The sequence below is a fragment of the Diceros bicornis genome, chromosome 1 (genome assembly GCF_020826845.1).
Source record: "Diceros bicornis minor isolate mBicDic1 chromosome 1, mDicBic1.mat.cur, whole genome shotgun sequence".
NCBI classification, from domain to species: domain Eukaryota; kingdom Metazoa; phylum Chordata; class Mammalia; order Perissodactyla; family Rhinocerotidae; genus Diceros; species Diceros bicornis.
In genome coordinates, this window is record NC_080740.1 from 82,374,187 (window position 1) to 82,394,881 (window position 20,695).

General features: G+C 42.1%; 1 protein-coding gene across 2 annotated transcripts in view; it reads left to right on the forward strand.

The window, feature by feature from the left end:
• TENM2 (teneurin transmembrane protein 2) overlaps positions 1–20,695 on the forward strand; it is a 571,867-nt gene that overhangs the window by 309,110 nt on the left and 242,062 nt on the right. For both annotated transcript variants that reach the window (XM_058545548.1, XM_058545558.1), the window contains exon 4: positions 12,043–12,281. In XM_058545548.1, the coding sequence (XP_058401531.1) occupies positions 12,043–12,281 (239 nt within the window). The remainder of the gene's footprint in view (positions 1–12,042; positions 12,282–20,695) is intronic.

Here is a 20,695-nt window from a genome sequence, read left to right on the forward strand (position 1 = left end):
TGGATCAGGCAGGACTTCTTTGTTACAGAGGTGGAGAGAAAGAAGGAAAAAGAAAAATGAATTCTTCTCTGGGTGGAGGAAGGTCAACCTGAGATATTTTCAGAGATGAAAACCATCCTTTTAAAAGTGATTTGGAAGAGAAAATGCACCACGAAATCTTCACGTTTGCAGAGATACCAAACCTATGAAGATAAACTCCTCTGTAGGTGGGCAGGGAAGTGACAGATAAGGAGGAAGTACATTTACCAAAAATTCTTCCAGACTTATAGGAAGATTATCTCTGAGCTCCGGTTACAAACCAGGAACTGGCCCTGAGATTAGCATAAACAGATGCCTGCACATATACATCCATCGGGTTGCTGTGGGGAGGGAGGAGGGGAGGGCTGCAAAATGACAGCATCACTAAGTAGACTCTTAGAAATTAGTCAAAAATGCATTATCCCACTGTTTCAAATACTACTGTGAGGTCTCAGTGTAAATAACCAATGTGATTATGGCTAATATAGCTCAAGAATGACAGAAAAGTTGAGGAGAATTCAACTTAAAAGATCAAGAAAATGGGAAGGCTCTCACAAAACATACTAAAGGCCTCCTCAGAACAGAAAGATGAAGGTTTCTCCAAGTATTTAAAATAACCATGTATTGTTATAATAAGAACATGGTCTTGTTTACCAAAATCTTGAAAACCAGAGTGACAGGGCATTCCTTGAAGAGGACGCTAGAGGATAAATAAATAGAAGTGTTGCATCTGAGAGCAGATAGAGAACTTTTTAAATTCATCACTTCCTACAGGCAGTATAAAATAAACTTTTCAAAATCTAAATTGATTCATGCTTTTAATTCATTTGCTAAAAATTGAGCAAGTATCAAACATGTGGCAGGCACTCTTCCAGGGGCTGGGGATACAGTGATGAGGAAGACTAAATCCAGGCCCCCAAGGAAAGTACATGCCGTTAGGGAAGCAGATAATAAGCAAGGAAATGAATGAGATAGCTACTCAAAAGGATTCGCCTTGAAAGGATGAGAGGGCGGGGTCTTTATTATCACCACCATCACCCCACCTCCCTCAACAACCAGTCATTGGAGGTGGGCGGTCCCCAGGCTGCAATCTTGGGCAAGATAGGGTAATAAAATAATGGGGTGGGAAAGGCTGATCAAGGAAGCCTTTCTGAGGAAGTGAGCTTTCAGGGGAAACTTAAAGGCCTGAGAAGGAAGAGCTGTGCAAAGATCTGAGTTAAGAACTTTCCAGACTGAGGGAAATACAATGTCAGTGCCCTGAGATGTGGAGAAGCTTGGCCTCTTTGAAGGACTGCAAAAGTATGGTGGAAGCCTCGGGAGCAGAGTGAGTGGAGGCGAAAAAGAGATGAGATAGACCATAACGAGGTGCCTTGCGGGCCACGGTGAGGAGCTGGATTACTTCTAAGTATAAAGCGATTGGAAGATTTTAAGCAGGAGAGCAATATGATTTGGTTTGTGTTTATAGACAATGACTAGCTCCTGTGTAGAGAATGGCTGTAAGGGCCAAAGTGGAAACAGAGCTGCGGTATGCAGTAGGCCAGGCACAAGGTGTAAGTGGTAAGAGGAGGACGGATATGTGTTGGAGGCAGAGAGGAAATTGACTGATGATAGGTCAGGTGTGAGGGAAGGACAGGGACCATAGTGAAGCCTAGTGAGGTAAGTGGCATCGTGCCCAGCCAGATGCCACCCTCCAGGACTGGAGCACACATTTCCTCTCAGTTGCTGGGAGAGTTGGCAGCCAACAGATCTCAGCCATGTCTCTATCTCAGACTGGACTTCAGCTGGGGACAGCTCACATCCCATGACTGGACCATAGGAGGTTATGAAGGCCCAACCCTCTTAGCGCAAATTGGAACAACTCTGCAGAGCCATCACATTTCAATATCTCCTTCTGCCCAGCCTGCTTCCTTCACTCCCTCACAGGTGGTGTTCCTAGAGCACTTTCTGATAAACTTCCTGCACGCAGACTTTTCTTCCTCAGAGTCTGCTTCCTGAGGATGGCACCTGCACCACAGATGGGTGATGACTTCTTCACCCAATATGGGTAAAGGCTGAAGAAGAAAAATAATTTGGAGTGAAAATCAAGAGTTGTGTTTTGGTCATATTAAACTTGAGATGTCTAACTATATCCAAATGTAGATAGAGTAATAGGTGCAATATTGGGGGGTGGCTAGAATATTCTGGACAAAAACCAAAAGCCTCAAGGCAGAGGGCAAAGACGACAGCAAGCCTTTTCATCACAGGGGACCAGACTAAATTCTCCATGAGTCTATTGTAACATAGTCATTTTTTAGATTGAATGCTCCTAAATCTGCTTCCTTTGTTCAACGAGAAGACATAGTTTAAAGCCTTTTGTATCTGGATTGAAATCCAGATTCCATGCTCTCAAAAACATGCGTAATGTAGTCTTCCATAATGGGTACCTCTTCTTCCCTCCACTCACCCCCTGGATCACTATGTTCCAGCCACACTATTCTTTCCTATCCTCAAAAATTTGATCTTTCCCACCTCAGGGCCTTTGTACATGCTGTTTCCTCTGCCTGGGATGCTCTTTTCACCACTCCTTGCATGATTAGCTGCTTCTTATCCTCAGACCTCCCCTTTTGGATCATCTCCTCAGAGAAGACTGACCATGCTAATGTAGTCTCACATTTTCTCTGTCTTAGTTCCTTATTTCCTTCATGGCACTTCTCACAATTTGTAATCATTTCATGTATGTGTTGGTTTACCTGGACTTGAGTTTTGTTTATTTAATCTGTCTCTCCAATTAGAAATTCCACATGAGGATAAGGACTTATTCACCATTGTATCCATGTGCTCAATAAATATTGGTTGACTCATGACTTCATATTTTAGATATTGTGTTCTTCCAAGGACGAGGGGGAATACAGTACATACATGTATTAAACGCCACCTGTGGGCCAGCTTCTGTGCTTACAGATTGTATTCATTATCTCTTTCAGCCCTTCCAACAGTTCTGTAATGTAGCTATTATTTACCCATTTTTCAGGAGAGGCATCTGAGGCTCAAGGAGGTTAATTGGCTTTCCCAACATCACACAATTCCTGGTGGAGATGAGATTTGTGTCCAGATGTGCCTCATCAAATCCTGTACATTTTCCACTCTACCATAGTGTGTATGTTCCTTCAGCAGACATTTGTGAGCACCTACTATGAACAGAGAAAAATACTAGGAAACAAAAGCTATAGGGGCCTGCCTTTGAGAAGCTTGTAATTTGACTGGAGAGACAAGGCAAACACACAGGACAAATGTAATAGCATGAAGCAGAATATGATAAAGGGACATACCGTCAAGTTCCTTTTAGCTCGAAAATTCTTTGACTCTCTGAATGGTACAGGCAATAAACGCGATGGGAGAAATCATTCTGCTCATTGATTGTATCTGATGGCGTGTATTCTTTCTTCATCTACCTCTGGCTGCCAGTGAACACAAATGCAAGTCTATTTGAAATAGCTGTCTCTACTCTCCCATATTATAGTGTATGGTGAATTCAAGGTCAAGTTTGAAGTCAAAGTCAGAAATCTTTGTTTTTTTTCCACTACTATATCAAGACTCTTACCAATTAACTTGAAAAAAGTCAACAAGTTAACAACTCCAGGGGGAAAAAAAAGACTCCTCATCTCATCCCAAAGACTCTGAAATGGATTTGCTCACGAAACAGCAGGTTTCTTTAGTGACCTCCAGAGACCTTGACTGTCACACTGAGCAGTATATCATTTCACAGAGGGGGAAAAAAGAAGTTTTACCATGAAAAATGCTATGTTATATCACAATGTGACATTATTTAAATATCAAGAGTTGAAGCTTCTATTTAGAAAATGGAAGGCAATAAATTGAGTTGCTAATTATTCCAGCTGTGAGTATTTTTGGTATGACTGCAAATTTTGAAGAGGGCAAAATAGAGGATTTTCCTGTTGTTCGTGGCATATGCAAATGTAGTGACGGTCGCCTATGATCTAAAAGGTTCAGGGATCAGAAACCTTGAAAGCCTACTTTTCGTTGAATCAAAATTAGTTGGAGTCTAAGCCTAGGGAATCATGATATGAAATGGGCTTTTAATTATTCTAATTGGGTTATCGGCTTCTTTTTCAAACTTGGGATGTAGCAATCTATAAAAAACACTTTTAAAGTTTTATTTTAAAAGCAACAGTTTACTTCTCAACCCAAGCGTAAATTCCCAACTGGAAGAAGAGAATAAGTACATTAGTAACATCCTCAATCCCTTTCTTTCCTAATAAAATTATTTTTGAGGGGTGGGGTGCCTGCAATGCTCTAGTCATTGTCCTAATTAGAACTACTCATTCATTCAACAAATATTTTAAATGAGCTGGGCACTGGACTAGGGCAAGGAGATCTAGTAAAAAGCAAGATGTACATGATTCCCACCTTCAAGGGATCAACTGACATTTATTGACTAGTCACTGGACGTCAAGCGCAATGTTAGACATTTCTCATGAATAAACTCACTCCATCCCCCTAACAAGCCCATGAAGTAGGTACTAGCATTCTCTCACTTTATAGGTGAGGCCTCCAGGACCTAGAGAGGTTTAGTAACTTGCCCAGTGTCACACAGTGACAAGTATAAGAGCCAGGATCCAAACCCTGGTTGTCCAAGTCCAGAATCTGTAGGCTTCACACTGCCTCCTTGATACGATCCTGTTGGTTTCAAAAATAATTAAATTAATAATAGTGATAATAATAATGAAGGAATGTTTATATGTAGGGAAAAAGTCTGACTCTAAACATCAAATGTTTACCAGTCTATCTCTCAAGAGTATAGGAGACTTTTGCTCTCTATTCTTTTAAATTTATGTACTTGATTTTTTTATGATGTGTACATTTTACATTTGCAAACAGGAAAACAGAGGCAGAACACTTAAAAGATTACTTAGTTTGCTATTCAAGAAGTGGCTGAGCAGCACAGTAATCACTGTCACCTTTCTCATTATCTCTCATGCTTTTTCCATCTCATCCTGTATGCTCCTCTCTCTTTTTCTCTTCTCTCTTTCTCTCTACGCCCCGTGTCTCTCTGTCTCGCAGGAACCCACTCATCGAGTTTCCCCACTACCACCACCATTCCTTTTCCTGTTGGAGAGTATAATAACGATGCCAGAAAGTGTGGTGGTGATTTAACCTCTCTCCAGCTAAATGTTTTATTATAACTCCTGAAAACCTAATTACAGTAACTTTACATGCTACAGTACCCTTTATGGGCTGCCTCTTTATTAAACTTACTCCTTTAGAGACAATAAACCTGATGCTTCAAAGGGCATAGCCAGGACCAGTAAAACGAGATGAAATCTCACGTTTTCTAGTGCACACCTGATCTCCCTCGCTGGTCACCACGCCCCCACTCCTAGTGGATTTCTGCCTCTGTCCTTTCTTTGGCTTTTTATCAGATTTCAGCCACTGCATTATAAGATATTAAAAATCTTTTAGGGATTAATGGGCTGTGTATTAATATTTTCATCCGCTACCCTAAATACCTGTGAGTTTATTTACCGGAGAGGTCAATTTTCTCGGTAGAACAGCAGTGAACACCTGGTTTCCCTGATAACCAGACCTGCTTTTTTTGCACACGGCACTACGTTGAGACCATTCAGGATGCCCTCCTGGTTTCAAAGAGAAGGTTTGCTGCAGCTGACTTCATGAACAAAAGAGAACATGCCTGTCCTGTTAGTCATTAGTTGTCCTATTGGCTGAATTGTACCCTGTGATGAGATAGTGGGATACAGATGAAGAGAGAGGAAAAAAACAAAACCTTGACCATTGAAGTCGAGGCAGTACAATTATTTGTGTAGTACATTTCTGTTTGGAATCTCTGCTGGGATTTCCTCCCGGGAATACAGCCAAACCAACAGAAAATAGGGAGACTGCCCCTTAGGATCCCACTGGTTGCAAGCTGAAAATGGTACTCAGTGTTAAGGGATTTTTGCATTTGTTTTTTCTTCCTTTGGTAGGTTTTGAGGTTAATGAGTGAGTTTACTTGTGATTGACTCAGAAAAAAAGGGAAATCTTTCCCTCTTTTCTCGAAAGGGGCCTCAAGTAATTTAGCCAGCCACTGCTTCTCAAAGCTTCCACTCCAGATTCGTCAAGCTCCTTCTGTATCGTAAGAATAAAGTAAAAACTCACAGCATTTTGAATGGATGAGGTCCTTCTTGCATGGATGCTATGCATGAGTTTCTTGTTTGTTAGACTTCTTTTTAAAATCTTCCATGGTTGTTTAATCACAGAAAATGTATGCCCTTAATTTTCTAAGCCAATTTGAAGCAAAAGCCTGGTTTGCCAAGATTCTGCCTCAAATGCTGTCTTTGCTGTCATGTAAAGAGCATGGGAGAATGGCTCTTAGGGATGCTCTCTCTCTTTCTGTTTCTATTAAACTGTTTTGTTTTCACATGAGGAAAAAGTGGTGACATTTACCAAAAAGATTGATAGTTTAGGGTGAAGTGGTGATCACTGTTTTCTTAAGAACTTACTGGGACCTAATGTACAGAGATGAGGACATAGAGGACCCCCTTCTCTCTCATCCTTACACTCAATTCCACAGCCGTTCTGTGCCCCTAACCTGTGCCAGGCAGGGTGCTGCGTGCGGGGACTGAAGACCCGATAACCCGCGTGGCTGGGAAAGGAAAGAAGCATGGCAAGCTCTTCTGTTATTTTTGTGTAAGACATCAAGGACTGGTTTTCTCTATCCCTTTGAGTGTTAGCAAACTCCAAGGACAGCACTTTGGGGCCCCTCATTTGCCTTTCCTTTCCGAGGCACAAGTGGCCAATTCTGAGAGCAATTGAGTTGTGCTTGAAAAATGTCAAGTGCATTTGGAAACTACACATTTTTGCTGACGCCTGGAGTCCTGAGCCGAGCTACTGCCGTGACCGACCGCTGGGAAGCAGTTCAGTTGGGGCATCACAAATGATTCATCGGCGCATACTGAGCAGGCCCCTGAGGGGGAAAAGCTGTCTTAATGGCCAGTTCAGGGAAGAATCAGGAAAAGTCCCCTAAGCCTTCTTGGTCCTCCCAGTGACCATCTGGCCAGACCATTGCCTTGTGGGTCTTGCTTCATTTTATTTATCTTTTTTTCTGCCGCATGTGACTGCAATCCTTGGGAGAATCAGAGCTTGCGTTTATTCAATGTTATTATGAAAATTTTCAAATATACAGAAAAATTGGAAGAATAGTGCAACATAAGAACAATCACCTGGTTTCAACAATTGCCATCGTTTTGCCACTTTTGCCTTATCTATCTGTAGAGACACAGAGAGAGAGAGCCTTTTGCTGAATCATTTGACAGTAAGTTGGAGACTTCATGACACTTCACCTCTCAAGACATCAGCATTCAAAACTTGCATTTTAAAAAATATATCTAGTAGCCATCTAGTGTGTTCTCTTTAGTTTGACACATTTGAAAGTTGTAAAAGTGGTTAGGGTAGAGTCTCTTAAACTTCAACATACATGAGAATCACCTAGGAGACTTCTTAACAGACTCACTCCCAGACCCCAGGGTTTGGATGGAGCTCAGGAATTTGTACTTTTCTAACAGAGCACTCAAGTGATCCTAAAGCAGTTTTATGGGACACAATCTGAGGCTCACTTCTTTAGAATCTTTCTTTTTATATTTGTTGGCTGAATTTAATGTTCTAAAGATTTGTAATACCAGGGTGTAACTGTATTGTGTGAGAAACAGGAGTCTACATATCTTTGGTACTTTGGTTTAATAATTTGCAGTACCAGAAACTAGAAAGGAGGGACGTGATAAGTAAATGAATTTTGTTTAGCAATGATCATCAGACACCACAGTACCATGAGCGGCCTGAGAGATACACTCTGTGAAAGTTAATGCAGCAATGAATAGTGTATGGGTTGTTTTTTCTGTGGAGGGATCTGGCCTTGTATGTATGAATATAGACACTTGCCTGTATGCACATATGAAAACTTGTAAATCTATTGGGAAAGCAGAAGTCAACATGGCAGAAGAAATCTCAATTTAAAAATTAAGAATGTTCCCAGTATTGTCCTTTTAGCATTCATTATTTTGGCCTTAGAAAGATTGTAGGTCATTCATTTAACAAAGATTTGTTGAGTGTCCACTATGTGCCAGGCTCTATTCTAAATGTTAGGATATAGCATTGAACAAATCAGACAAAATACCTGCTTATTTTAAACTTCATAGAAATTCAGTTCTCTTGATGGAGATAGACAATAAATAATACATAAATACGTATATAATGAAGAAAAATAAAGCAGTTGTCACAGGATGGAGAATGACAGAGAAAAAAAGTGAGGAGGTCGGGGAAGATCTCTTTGAGAAAGTGATGCTGGAGCAGAGTGGTGAATGACATCAAGAAACAAGCTATGCAGATACTTCCAGGCAGAGGGAACAGCAAGTGAAAAGGCCCTGAGGCAGGAATGTGTTGGATGTGATATGATGAGGAATGGGCAATGTAACTGATGGGAGGGTAAAGTGGTAAAAGATGTGGTTGGAGAGGTGGGAGAGGGCAAATCTTGGAAGACATTGTAGGCCAGAGAAGGACTTCTGAATTTATTCTAAGTGTTATTGAAAGCCTTTATTTATTTGTTTGTTTGTTCATTGGGGGGGGTGGTAGTGGGGTGGTGACATATGATGTAATCTGACTTCCTTTTTAGAAGGAAGTGTGGAAAACAGACTGGATTGTCAACAGGACAATTTTAGGATCTCATGAAGCAATTCCATATGTAAGAAATAATAACTGTATCCTTCTAGTCTTATAAATGAGTGCATTAAAAATAACATTAAAGCCAATTTAAACTTCATCTTGTGATTTCTCTCAGGTTGCTAAAACATTCTTGTTTCTAATTTATTGATTCTGTCCACAACTATGACTGATGTTCAGGCACTGATGTTTAGGCTCTAGAGATACCAAGAGTAATATCTACCAGTATCAAGTGTCAAGGATTTCACAATTTGATTTGGGGTAGATACATTAATTATTAAGATTATTAATATGTATACTATACCAAGTGTATAAATGAATTCTTGAATACACAAAGTGATGGGGGTGGGGGCATGTTGGAATAGGTTTCCCAGGTGGGTGGGTGGAAGGTGACTAGGAGTTGGCTGGGGTGGGGGTGGGGTGGGTGGGCTGAGTAGAGAAGCTCAAGAAAAGCTATTTCAGAGAGCACTGCACATCATTGCCAAAGGCATGGCAGCACGAACAGGCTGGTAAGGAAAGATGCTCCTTTTGGTGTGGCTGAAGCATGGAGTTCATGGGAGCTGGAACACAAGATTAGAGATGAGTAGAAAAGTTGGGTAGTGGTCATAAAGAAACTGGTCCCTTTTTGGAGATTGAGATTTAGGTTTCTGCTTTTAGGCATTAGAGCATCAGCAGGGATTTCTAAGCCAGGGCATGACAGCATTTGTGCTTTGGGAAGAAAAATGGCAAGAGGGCTGGAGGGGAGGGTTGGTGGGAGAGGTTTTCAGAAATAAAACTGATGGGATGCTTCAACCGCTTGTGTGGGAGAAGGTGAGGGAAAGGGAGGAAGTGAAAGTGACTATAGCTTATTAGGCAACTGGGAATAAAAAGAAGAGTGTGTTTGGGGAGGGGAAGGAAAAGAGCCTGTGTTTGATTGTAACTTGTTTGACAGAGAAGAAATGTAGAGGAAGAGATGACTGGTATACAACTGGAATGTGGGTCTGGACCTCAGGGAAGAAGCTGGGCTGGAATGGAGATCTTCAGTCATGTCAGTGATGGCTGAAGCCGTGGGAATGGGTGACATCTCTGTGGGAGTGAGAACTAGTGTTCTTAAATTTTTAAATACTCATTAAATTACTCATTAATGATGACTTAACAATGTCTTTACATCCCTTTGACTTCCTATTTTCACTACCCACTCTTGGAAAATTGTTCAAGAAATAAAATTGAAGTCGTTCTAAATCACATCCCAGAGTTTTTCCATCACCCTGACTTTCTGGTGTGCATATGTTCTAGCTTAACTATAAGACAGTGGACTATTATTTAGTGATTTGGAGAACTCTTCAGGTGTTTGTTTGACGTTTGTCAAGCTTTAAATTAAAACTCCTGTTTCAGGCTCCTTATGTTGCTCTGAAGAATTAATAATAAAAGTTACTCATAACGTATTGAGCACTTAGTATGAGACACACCCTGGGGTAAGTGCTTTTTCTGCACGATCTGATGTAATCCTCACCACAACCTGTGCTGTGATCTGAGGCACCTGTGTTGTCATTACCCCATTTTACAGATGAGGAGATGGAGGCTCTTAAGAGCAGCATTAGGTGACTTACAGGAGCATACTTGTCCAGGAATGGCACCACCAGGACTCCAAACGAGGTGTATCTTGCTCCAAAATGCTGCTTTTAAACACTATGCCTACTGCCTCCTCTTCCAAGACTCTTTTAATCTGGAGCATTAAAAGAAAGCTACTGGACAAGCAATACAAAGCCTTATTTATGGAATCAAACCTCCCGGCTTTATTCAGATCATTGAGCATACTTATCATACAAATAAAGTTTAAATATCAGTTGTTTATTTTAATGTTAGCTACGTTAAAGAATTCACTAATCAGATACTCATTTTCTGACATGATTGTCAGTCATCAAGCTCATTTGATCTTTGTCGAGGATTAATACTTTCAAGATTTTATCTGGAAGCAGCCAAGATACAAAAATTTGTAATGACAGTGATTTTGCCTTGGAATCCCGTTGGGAAAGCCTGCTAACGCCATATGCAGGGGCAGTGTGGTGTAGTAGGGTCCAATTAGAGTCAGGCAACAACCCCACTTGCTACCTCTGAGCTTCAGCTTTCTCGTTTGTAAAACTGTGGGGATAATAGTACCTACCTCATATGGTTGATGTGAGGTTTAGCTGCAAGTAAAACATTTAACGTTGTAACTGACACATAGTATGTAGTCCAGAAATATAGTTGCACCTACTGAAGACTTGAAAAGAAAAGAAATACCTGTATGATATTTTGGAATCTTAGAATTGAAGCTGAATAAAATCACAAAACAATAAGAGAACTCCACACATTCATTCAAGTCTCCCCGCATGCTGAATTTTGAGTTGGATGCTGGGAATATAAAGGTGAATAAGGTACAAAATAAGGCACAGTCCCCAGCCTCCAGCTGCTCAGACTCTAGATTCTGTGTAACCCATGCTTTGAAGTACACTGTATATTTCCTGGAAGATAAGACATCATTTTAAACAAAGAGTGGCAAGTCACACTTGAAATCTTATAAATTGCACACATAAGACAGAGAAAATCTACTGTCAGAGAACTGATGGTCCTTGAAGTATCCTTGGAGTGACAGTCTCCTGACCCCTGAGGAAGGGTTGTATTAGGTGTCAATTGTAGACCCCGTTACCCTGTTGTCACACCATGGCTCTAGTGACCAACGGCACTTTGTTCAATTGCCAGGCAAAGATGTTTCCAAAGAAAGAACCATGATCGCATGACCTACAGAGGTGGTCTCAGAACAGGAAGCAGCATGGAGGGGGGACACAGCCCAGGAACAAGGCTGAAGAGAGACAATTTAGGGTAACACTTAAGAGCGCTGATTTTAGTAGAAGACAGAGCTCGGGTTTGAATCCTTGGACAGTCACTTGACTTAGCCAAGCCTGATTTCTCATATATTAAACAGGGATATATTTAGTTTGTAAGTAGTTGTGGTGGTGTATTTCAAGTGCCTTTAAATAGTAGGTTCTAATACATGATAACGTTTAGCAGAGCAGCAGCAGTCGTCATCTCCCAGTGACAAACAGTAACTCACTTTACATATTTGCTTTGAATACTTTGCAGGAAGATAAAATCTAGATGTATATGTGAAAGCATAAAATGATGCAAGTTTATAGAATTAACTTATGTGGCCCTCAAATGTACTGTTCACCCCTTTTTCCATGACAGGGTAGGGCAGTTAACTAGGACCGTATGAAGCAGAATGAAAGAAAAAGCAGCTGGATGTTCCTTATTAGCTACCCGTGTTGATCCTGACTCTTTCCGTTTTCTTGGTAGGCACTTTCTCTTTAAGACCTCCTCGGGAAGCACGCCCCTGTTCAGCAGCTCTTCTCCGGGGTACCCTTTGACCTCAGGAACCGTGTACACGCCACCGCCCCGCCTGCTGCCCCGGAATACCTTCTCCAGGAAGGCCTTCAAGCTGAAGAAGCCCTCCAAATACTGCAGCTGGAAATGTGCCGCCCTGTCTGCCATTGCTGCGGCCCTGCTCTTGGCTATTCTGTTGGCGTATTTCATAGGTAAGTCAGGACAGCCTGCTCCCGACCCTGGCTGTGATAATGTGGGGGAAAGGTCATGGTCTTCTGAATGTAGAAGCCCTCTTAAGTCTGTACAATTTGCTTGTTGGCTCCTGACAGATGTAAAAATGAGTGATGGATGGGAGTGATTTTTCCCTCCTGAAATCCACTTAAGTCTGATGAGTTTCTCCTTCATGATTCTAAATGACATTTATCAGATGTGAAATTAAGCATCCTTACTGTATTGTTTCTTGGAGATAAGCTGAAAATTGTCATTCCTGCAAACCCATCCACTCCCAAAGTAGCCTTCTAGTCTCCTCCATCATTGGATTTTAACCCAGGTCTGTGCTCTGAAATACATGCAACATTGGTTAACTTCAGCCAGAAACTGAATAGAAGAAAAATAGAGATCAGCGTGCCTGAGCACATCTTGGTTCAAACAAAAGCTAAAGTAGCTAGCTTGTTTTCAGAGCTGTGGAACAGAAACAGGATTGAGAGGCCAGAGCATCCAACCAGGACTTTGTACAGAATCCAGTCGCCCAGATACAGTGGATCTTGTCCACATCCCCTCCTTTGCCTCTGTCCCTTTAGCCTCAACTCAAATCTTACTACGTGTTACTGAATCTGAATCAGGTTCACCTCCCACACCAGCTGTGCTTCTGGGAACTCAAGGTATGACTTAGGGTAGCAGATTGATGAAGTTGCTGGGGTATCTTTCTCCCCATGCCAAGGATGTTGGTTTGCATCCATGGGTTGTGGCCATGTAACTATGGAAATCATCAGATGCCAAGAGTTCAGGGGCAGGGTGCCACATGCATATGAGCATCCTGGGCTGGACACGAACCCTGCTTGCAGCTCCTGGCCCCAACGAAGAGCCCCCGAGCCACTGCTCTGTCAACTGAGCTTGCCAATGGCAGACCTCCTGGCCCAGGCAGAGGCCAGGGTGGCGTTTGTTAAAGTTTATTTGAAACACTTGATGGTCCTGGCTTGGTTTCAGGGCAGCGGTGACAGGCCTCCCTAGTTTGGCTGTGCCATGTTGCAAAGCAAACCTATAAAACACCAGCAAAAAGAGGCCGACTCCCAAACAGGTCTCAACACTTATGCTGAAACCTCTCCCATTTAAGAGAAAAAAAAGGCAACCCTGATCATTCTGGCTTTGCCTCTTCTCCCAACAAAAGCCCTCCCTTTCTCCCTCAGGACTGGGGGCTCGCACACTTCCTTCATCCTCAGACAGCCAGTGTGGTGCCTGCCAGAGAAGGAACTGGTCCAGGACTTCCCAGACCATTCTACCCAGGCTTGCCTGATGGCAAGGGTGGGTGACCGTGCACCCCACAGACATCTGAGGCCCTGCCCAAGACAGACCATTACAAGCCAAAAACTGATGGGAAGTTTTCACTCTTTCCTATAATGTCACTATGCTCATCTTAATAAGGAAAAATAGGTTTTTACATTCCTTGCCAGTTGCATCTCTCAGAAATGCCCTCCAAAAGTGAGAAAATTGCCACTCCGGGGAAAGGCACCATGTTTATCTGGGGCTTTGCAAAAAAACTTTTTGCTCTAAACCCCAGCTCTACATGGGGACTAAGGTCTGATCCCCACAAACCCCTAGTTTAAAGTCATATCTGCCTCTCACTTACCTCTTGATGAAGGATAGAGTAATGGATTGACCTGAGGGAGGGGAAGGGCATCTGTTGCACCTCAATCACTTGAGTAGAATCTTTTCTGTCCTTAAAGGTAGTTTTGTGTGCTTCCCCAGGTAGGTGTTTGAGGGAGGGAGGGGCTTGGCGGAAACAAATTGAATTGCCTTCAGGGTCTTTGCATGATTTGGCTTTGTGTCAGAAACTTCAAAAAGGGTCCATGAGTTCACATCTCAGGCTTAATGTGCCGCTGAGCCAGTGGGCACCATGGGGAGCCCAGCTACAGAATTGAGGCACTGCCAGCCTCTGCCAATACCGTCCCCAGTGTACCTCCTACTCCACTTGCAGGGGAGAGATAGATGGCTACTGCCTGATTTATTGAGCTGGATAGTTAAAATATAATAGCTTTCTGTAGGGCGATCACATAAATGGGAAACCATATAGTGAGAGTTTAATGTTTTAATCGTATGTGTAACTTGTAAATGATGGATTAGGAAACATATTTATCCTCAGTCTGGAGGCTACTGGAAGCTGGACCTGAGCATCTTAGGAGGGTTTATTAGATTATAATCCATCATTTCCTATTATGTATGCTTTAGGTAAGATTATGCATTGACCCTGGAGTATTGAAAAATAGTTTATGACTCAGAATGAGTGATGTAATGGGCCTATTAACCCAACAGTAATGACAGTGAGCGTGGAGCTATAGGGCTACTCTCCAGAGGTGATGATAGGTCTGCAAGTGTGACAAGGGCTCAAGATCTTGAGTGCTGATCTTGACCCCGGTGATCCTTTTCTCTTTAGCCTTGACAAAGTTGTTTTCCTTCTGGGTCTTGGTTTCCTAAGTAAAACATGGGAGCATGATGGTTATTTCTGTACAGAAACTCCAAAGTCTGGTGAGGATTAATTAATGTGTATAAATCACTTTGAAGATGAAAAGCAGTATATTATTAATTACAGAGCTGCAGGGGCATAAACAGTGCATTGCAAACACAGAGAAAAGTGCTTTTGGGAGGGAGTGATTGTGCCTACCTAGAAAACAAGCCATCAGGGAAGGACAGACGGGCAACAGAAAAATAGAAGCCCTCCTGTTAAGAAGACCGGAGTTTTTAAGACCTGAGCCCATCCTGGTTCACACATGACTCCTTGTTCTACTGGAACATGACAGGTCCTGAAATTGAAGCATCAGCCCCAGGACATTTATGGACAGGCACTGGGTTCAGGCCTGCCAGGAACTGTGACAAATAGGTCGAATGATCTTCCTTGCATGTTCAAACTCATTGAGAGAAGACTTTCCAGAAATGAGCAATTTGGAATAGCTCAGCGCCATGACAATGTCTTCCATAAATCCAGCATGTGGGTGGGTATAAAAGCAGAATGACACCAGCCCTCATACAAACTGGAAAACATGAGCCTTGACCAGCTCAGGAAAGGTTCCCCCGGTTCCTACTCACACAGCTGGGGTCAGAGATCTTTTATGATGTACTCTTCCATCAGATTCTTCCGATGCCACATTCTCCCAGTGTATGAAACATCCTGGAATAAATTACTCTGAAAAGCTGCATGAGCTACTAGGGGACCATTTCGTGCATCACTCAGCCCCTGTCCCAAATGGTTCCTAGGGAAAACTGATTTAGGAGAATTTGTCTGTGAAAGGCAAGAAAGCGTCCCTCTCAGGAAGTTGCCTTTTATCCTTGGGCAGTTCAAGTACTTTCATTGCCTGCGACATCAGAAATCCCTCTAGATCCCTAAGTTTCTGAATCATGTCACCAGTGTAGAGTTTCTCACCTGTTTTATGCCAACTGTACTGTGTTTTTATCCTCATAGTGTATATAACAATAACTGGTTAGAACCTTCTATTTGCTTAGAACTGTAAGCTTTTCCATCTAAAGCACTTTTATATAATTATTAAATTTGAACCAGACCCCCAGCCCCCAAGATACACTCTGGCAGAAAATAAAATTGGTGTATTATAATCATTTGACAAGAGTTGATGCTGAGGCCCAGTGAGTCTTAAGTCACAGGGCTACTTAGCTGCAGGGCTAAGACTAGGCCCTTCGTCTCCTGATGTCTAGTCTAACATCTTTCCCTTAACTACTTCTCATAAGGATTACAGTTAGCCATATTTTCCAAATACTGCCTGAAACCTAAATGATCCTTTCTGTAACATCAGTTCACCTGATCTAATTCTGTCCTCATTAGCAAGGGACAGTAACTGGTTCCCCTCCTTCCTGAATCATCTTTTAACACAGTGGACAGAAACCATATCTCCTCCTTGGTCTCCTACCCTGTCCTCATATTTCTGCTTCCCCAAATATCTTCTGTCACAAAGGTCAGCAGACTTTTTTTGTAATGAGCCAGATAGTAAATATTTTTGGTCTTGCAGGTCTTGCAATATCTGTCACAACTACTCAGCTCTGCCCTTGTGATGCGAAAGCAGCCATAGACACACGTAAACACATGGGCATGATTGTGTTCCAAGAGATTTTCATTGTGGACACTGAAATGTGAATTTTATGTACTTTTCCTATGTCATGAAATACTATTCTTTTGATTTTTTTTTCAATCATTTAAAATGTAAAACTATTCCTTAGCTCATGTGCAGTTAAAATACATACAAACAAACAAAAAAACACATGGCGAACTGGATTTGGCCTGCCGGCCGCAGTTTGCCCATCCCTGTTTGATCATATTACTGTTCTTTTCCTAAGAATACATTTTCCGAGTGTCTCCACCTTTACAAAAAGAAAGAAAAATTGCTTTCAGACTGGCTAAGAGTCCAACCATATGTCCACTGTAAGTGGAGCAGGTAATTGACACATTCTGACACTGCAATCCTATTTCATGATGAATAATTACATCTGACTTTCTAACCCAAACCAAAACATAGGAAAAGCAAGCTGCTTTTTCCTTTAGTTAAAAATTTTCTATAGGATAAAAATTCCCTTCCTAAAGTGTAGCTTTTCAGTAGATGGCTCGAAACAGTGCTCCAACTCATGGATGGAATGGAATTGCCTAGCAATTTTGCCACATCCTCACTTGTCCTCAGTCTTCAGGTATCCCAAGTTCCTCTACAAAACCATTGCCTGTTTTCATAGATTACTCAGCGCCCAATGCCTTCTTTGTTGATGTTTTCCAACAAGTTGTAACAGTGCTGGGTCATTGAATGACATCATTGCTTTCTTGTCCTAGGTTAACGTTGGATAGATCTAGTTTCCTTAAAAGGCACCAAAGTTCTTGCAGGGCTATCCCACGTCAAGGAAGAAAGATGCTTATGATGCATGACTTGGCTGTTTAAATCCAAATAATCCTAGAAATTCTAAGACGAGAATCAACACGATAGTTCAGCATGACACAGGACTCAGACTATCACCCCTGAGTTAAAGACAATACGTCACTTATGCTGAGTTTCTGTCAAAAACTCTTCCCATGGTTGGGAAAGGAAGGGGAGCAGAGAGAAAGAGAAGAACATTTGTGTCATCCTAAATTAGTTTTTAGCTCTTGAGATCTCTGCCAAACTAAAATGCATAGATATGTTAGAAAGTCACCTTGTCTCTTTTCACTACAATAATTCCTGCCAGATATGAAATACTATGTTTTAAGTAAGCTGCTCAACACTCTGTCTTCTGCCACTCTCACTTTGATCTGGAAAGAACACGGGCCATCAACATGTCAGGATGTTAAAAGTGTGGTAATTTGGGGTGCTTTCAGTTTCTTTTGAAAACAATGAGAGATTATTTTCTATGGAAACTAAAAGCCTACAATGTGTTTAAAGTTGCCTCACTTGAAAATTGATATGTTGAGACTCATACTGATGAATGCTGCGTTCTCACCTGCTATTTTGTGTATTCCCATCTCACTGAACAGAGCAGGTTTGGGGAAAACATAAAGAAAATGACAGAAAATGGTGAGAACAGTACACTTACCTGGTGTACTTTGTGAGGACACAGCCTAGGAAAAATGTTGGCCCGCTCACTCAAACTCGCTGCTCCTTGACTATCAAGAGAAATGCTATACCTCGACCTCTGTATGAGTTCCAAATTATGTATTTACCTCCCATTATCTAAAGGGCAAATGCTAATGATTACATCTGAACAATCCGGCAAATAACATTTCCACCCAACTCCCCTGCCCCAGTTGGTCAAACCTCGTAGTTAGCCACACAGAGAAAGAGAACTGCTCACAAGGAAGTCAGGGGACCCACTTATGTTATCTGTTCTGATGTTAGTAGCGGACTTTTTATCTAATAGATATACTAATGTGCTCTTAACCGGATAATAAAGTCCTGTCAGCACTTACACACTGGTGAGTCTTTGGCAGTGGGACTGCCATTTCATAACTGTACACCTGATTTCAGAGGGTCTGTCAATTTACAGAAAGTAAATTAAGTCGTTAGCTAGGTCTCCATCACCTAGCAGTCATGTGGCAACATTTGTATCTCGTGTTTGACATTTAGAAAAGATGAATTCCTCTGCTGAGGTGAGGTGCCTCTGCTCTCTTCCCCAAGACACCTGTCAGAAAGCAAGGTAGGTGGCCAGTTCAGGGCTTTCCTGCCCTCCTGGGCAAACTCGGTGGATGAGAGTGAGGAAGCTACTTTGGGTCCTGACTTTGTAGAGCATCTTAATACAAAACCAGTGAGGAGTGAGTGGGTGCTACACCCCCAAGTCCCTTAAGGACTATGACAAGGAAACAGGGTACTGGTGTCGTTTGCCGGCCCTGGACTTTCTGCCTCCGTGAAGTAGGTGCTGGGGAATGAGTATGGAGTGTTCACCACCCGTCTATCCCAGAATCACCATTCAGGCCTCTGTCCTGGACTTTCTTTGTAACAATTACCTGTCTAGCAGTCATCAGTCCAAAAGCAGTAATGGGACCCTGTGACATTATTGTCTCCCTCTCCATACACTGTTTATTTGACTGGATCACTTAGGGTGGTCACCAAGCCCACAGATCCTTCCGCTTTCACAGGAAGCTTTTAAATCCCCCATTTCCTAAGGCTTTTATTTGTTTATTTGTACTTATTTCACTATTCAGGATTCTGATCAAGGCTTCGAAGATACTGCAAATAAGTATTATTTTATTCTACATTTTACCTATAACACAATCGCAGACATTCTTGCCTTGCCTTGGTAATTGGAAAAGAAGCAGCTTGATAAAATGGAAAGCACACACTTGGGCTTTGGTGTCAGAGAGGCCTGGGTTCAAATTCTGATGTATATATTTAAAAGCCATGTGACTATGGGCTTGCTATTTAATCTCCCTGCGCCTAAGTTTCCTCATCCGAAAAAATGGGGAAAATTCCTACCTTGTAAAGATGCCTCAAGTACTCATTGAAATGATACATGCATACAACTTTTCTTCAAATCCAGTATGTCATCATATATGAGAAGTGGCATTATTGTGTGTGTCTCCAAGGGGAGAAAGGATTAGCAATTAAAACGTGACATGATTTCTTAGCACTTATAATTTTTATTTTGTCTTTTGGAAAGAAGTAGACACAGACCACCTGGATTGGTGGACAACCGTGTGAATAGATAGGTCCACAGTCACAGTGGCATACCAGTGTGCTGCCTGGCCAGCCTTGGTTGTAAGAAAACACCAATTATAATGTGCATTCTGATTTCAGAGATCTGAAAATGTGAAAAAAAATCCTAGTCTTAGAATCAATGAAATGTGGTACCTGGCGCACAATAGAAACTCCCTAAACGGAGTTATTATGATAATTGTATTGGCTACCACACTCCTAGGCCAAGTCCAGGGAGAAGCATAAACCAGGTTCTTGGGTTATTGAATCCTCAGAACAGTGCCTAGCACCTCGTAAGCAATCAATAAATATCTGTTGAATTAATGAATGCTGATGAGGCTTAGGGCTGAGTTGGACCATTTGTGGAAGGCATCATCAAGTACCCAGAATCCCTGATTCACTTGTTTCCCCATGTAAAGGGAAGTTTCTGGTTCCCTGATGTTGTAATTACCTCTGTTCCCAAATTGCATTTCCAAGTTAGAAAGCATTTAGGCAAAGGAACAGTTAGGGGGGCTATGTAAGCACCGCATTTAAGCCCTCTAGCAGGAATCTGTGATTCCCTGAAATCGAGAGAGCTAGCTGAGTGAAACTGGGAAGTGTGTGTGTCTGGCATACAGCCACCATTTGGCACTCACATTACAAAAGTGTAGCAGAATTTAGTTGGAGTTCAAGGTGAAGAAGCAAATAATGGCATAAATCTGAAAGTCTGTTGGCTGCTTCTCTGTAAATGAGGATGTGCTAAGAAATGGAAGCACTTGCGACAAGGCAGCAAGTAGAGAAAGGAAATATTATATGGTGAATTAGGTCTGTGTACACAAGCCATACAGAATCTTTTGTGCTCTGCAATGCCCTGCTTAGCAGTGTATCCTCATATGACAGAGACTTGACCCAAAAGCGAACTTCTAAAACGTTCGTGTTTCTCTCTCTCTCTTTTTTTTTTTTTTGTGAGGAAGATCAGCCCTGAGCTAACATCCATGCTAATCCTCCTCTTTTTGCTGAGGAAGACCGTCTCTGAGCTAACATCTATTGCCAATCTTCCTCCTTTTTTTCCCCAAAGCCCCAGTAGATAGTTGTATGTCACAGTTGCACATCCTTCTAGTTGCTGTATGTGGGATGAGTCCCCAGTATGGCCGGAGAAGCGGTGCATCGTGCGCGCCTGGGATCCGAACCCTGGCCACCAGCAGCGGAGCGCGTGCACTTAACCGCTAAGCCACGGGGCCGGCCCTCATGTTTCTCTTAAGGTCACCTTAAACTAGACT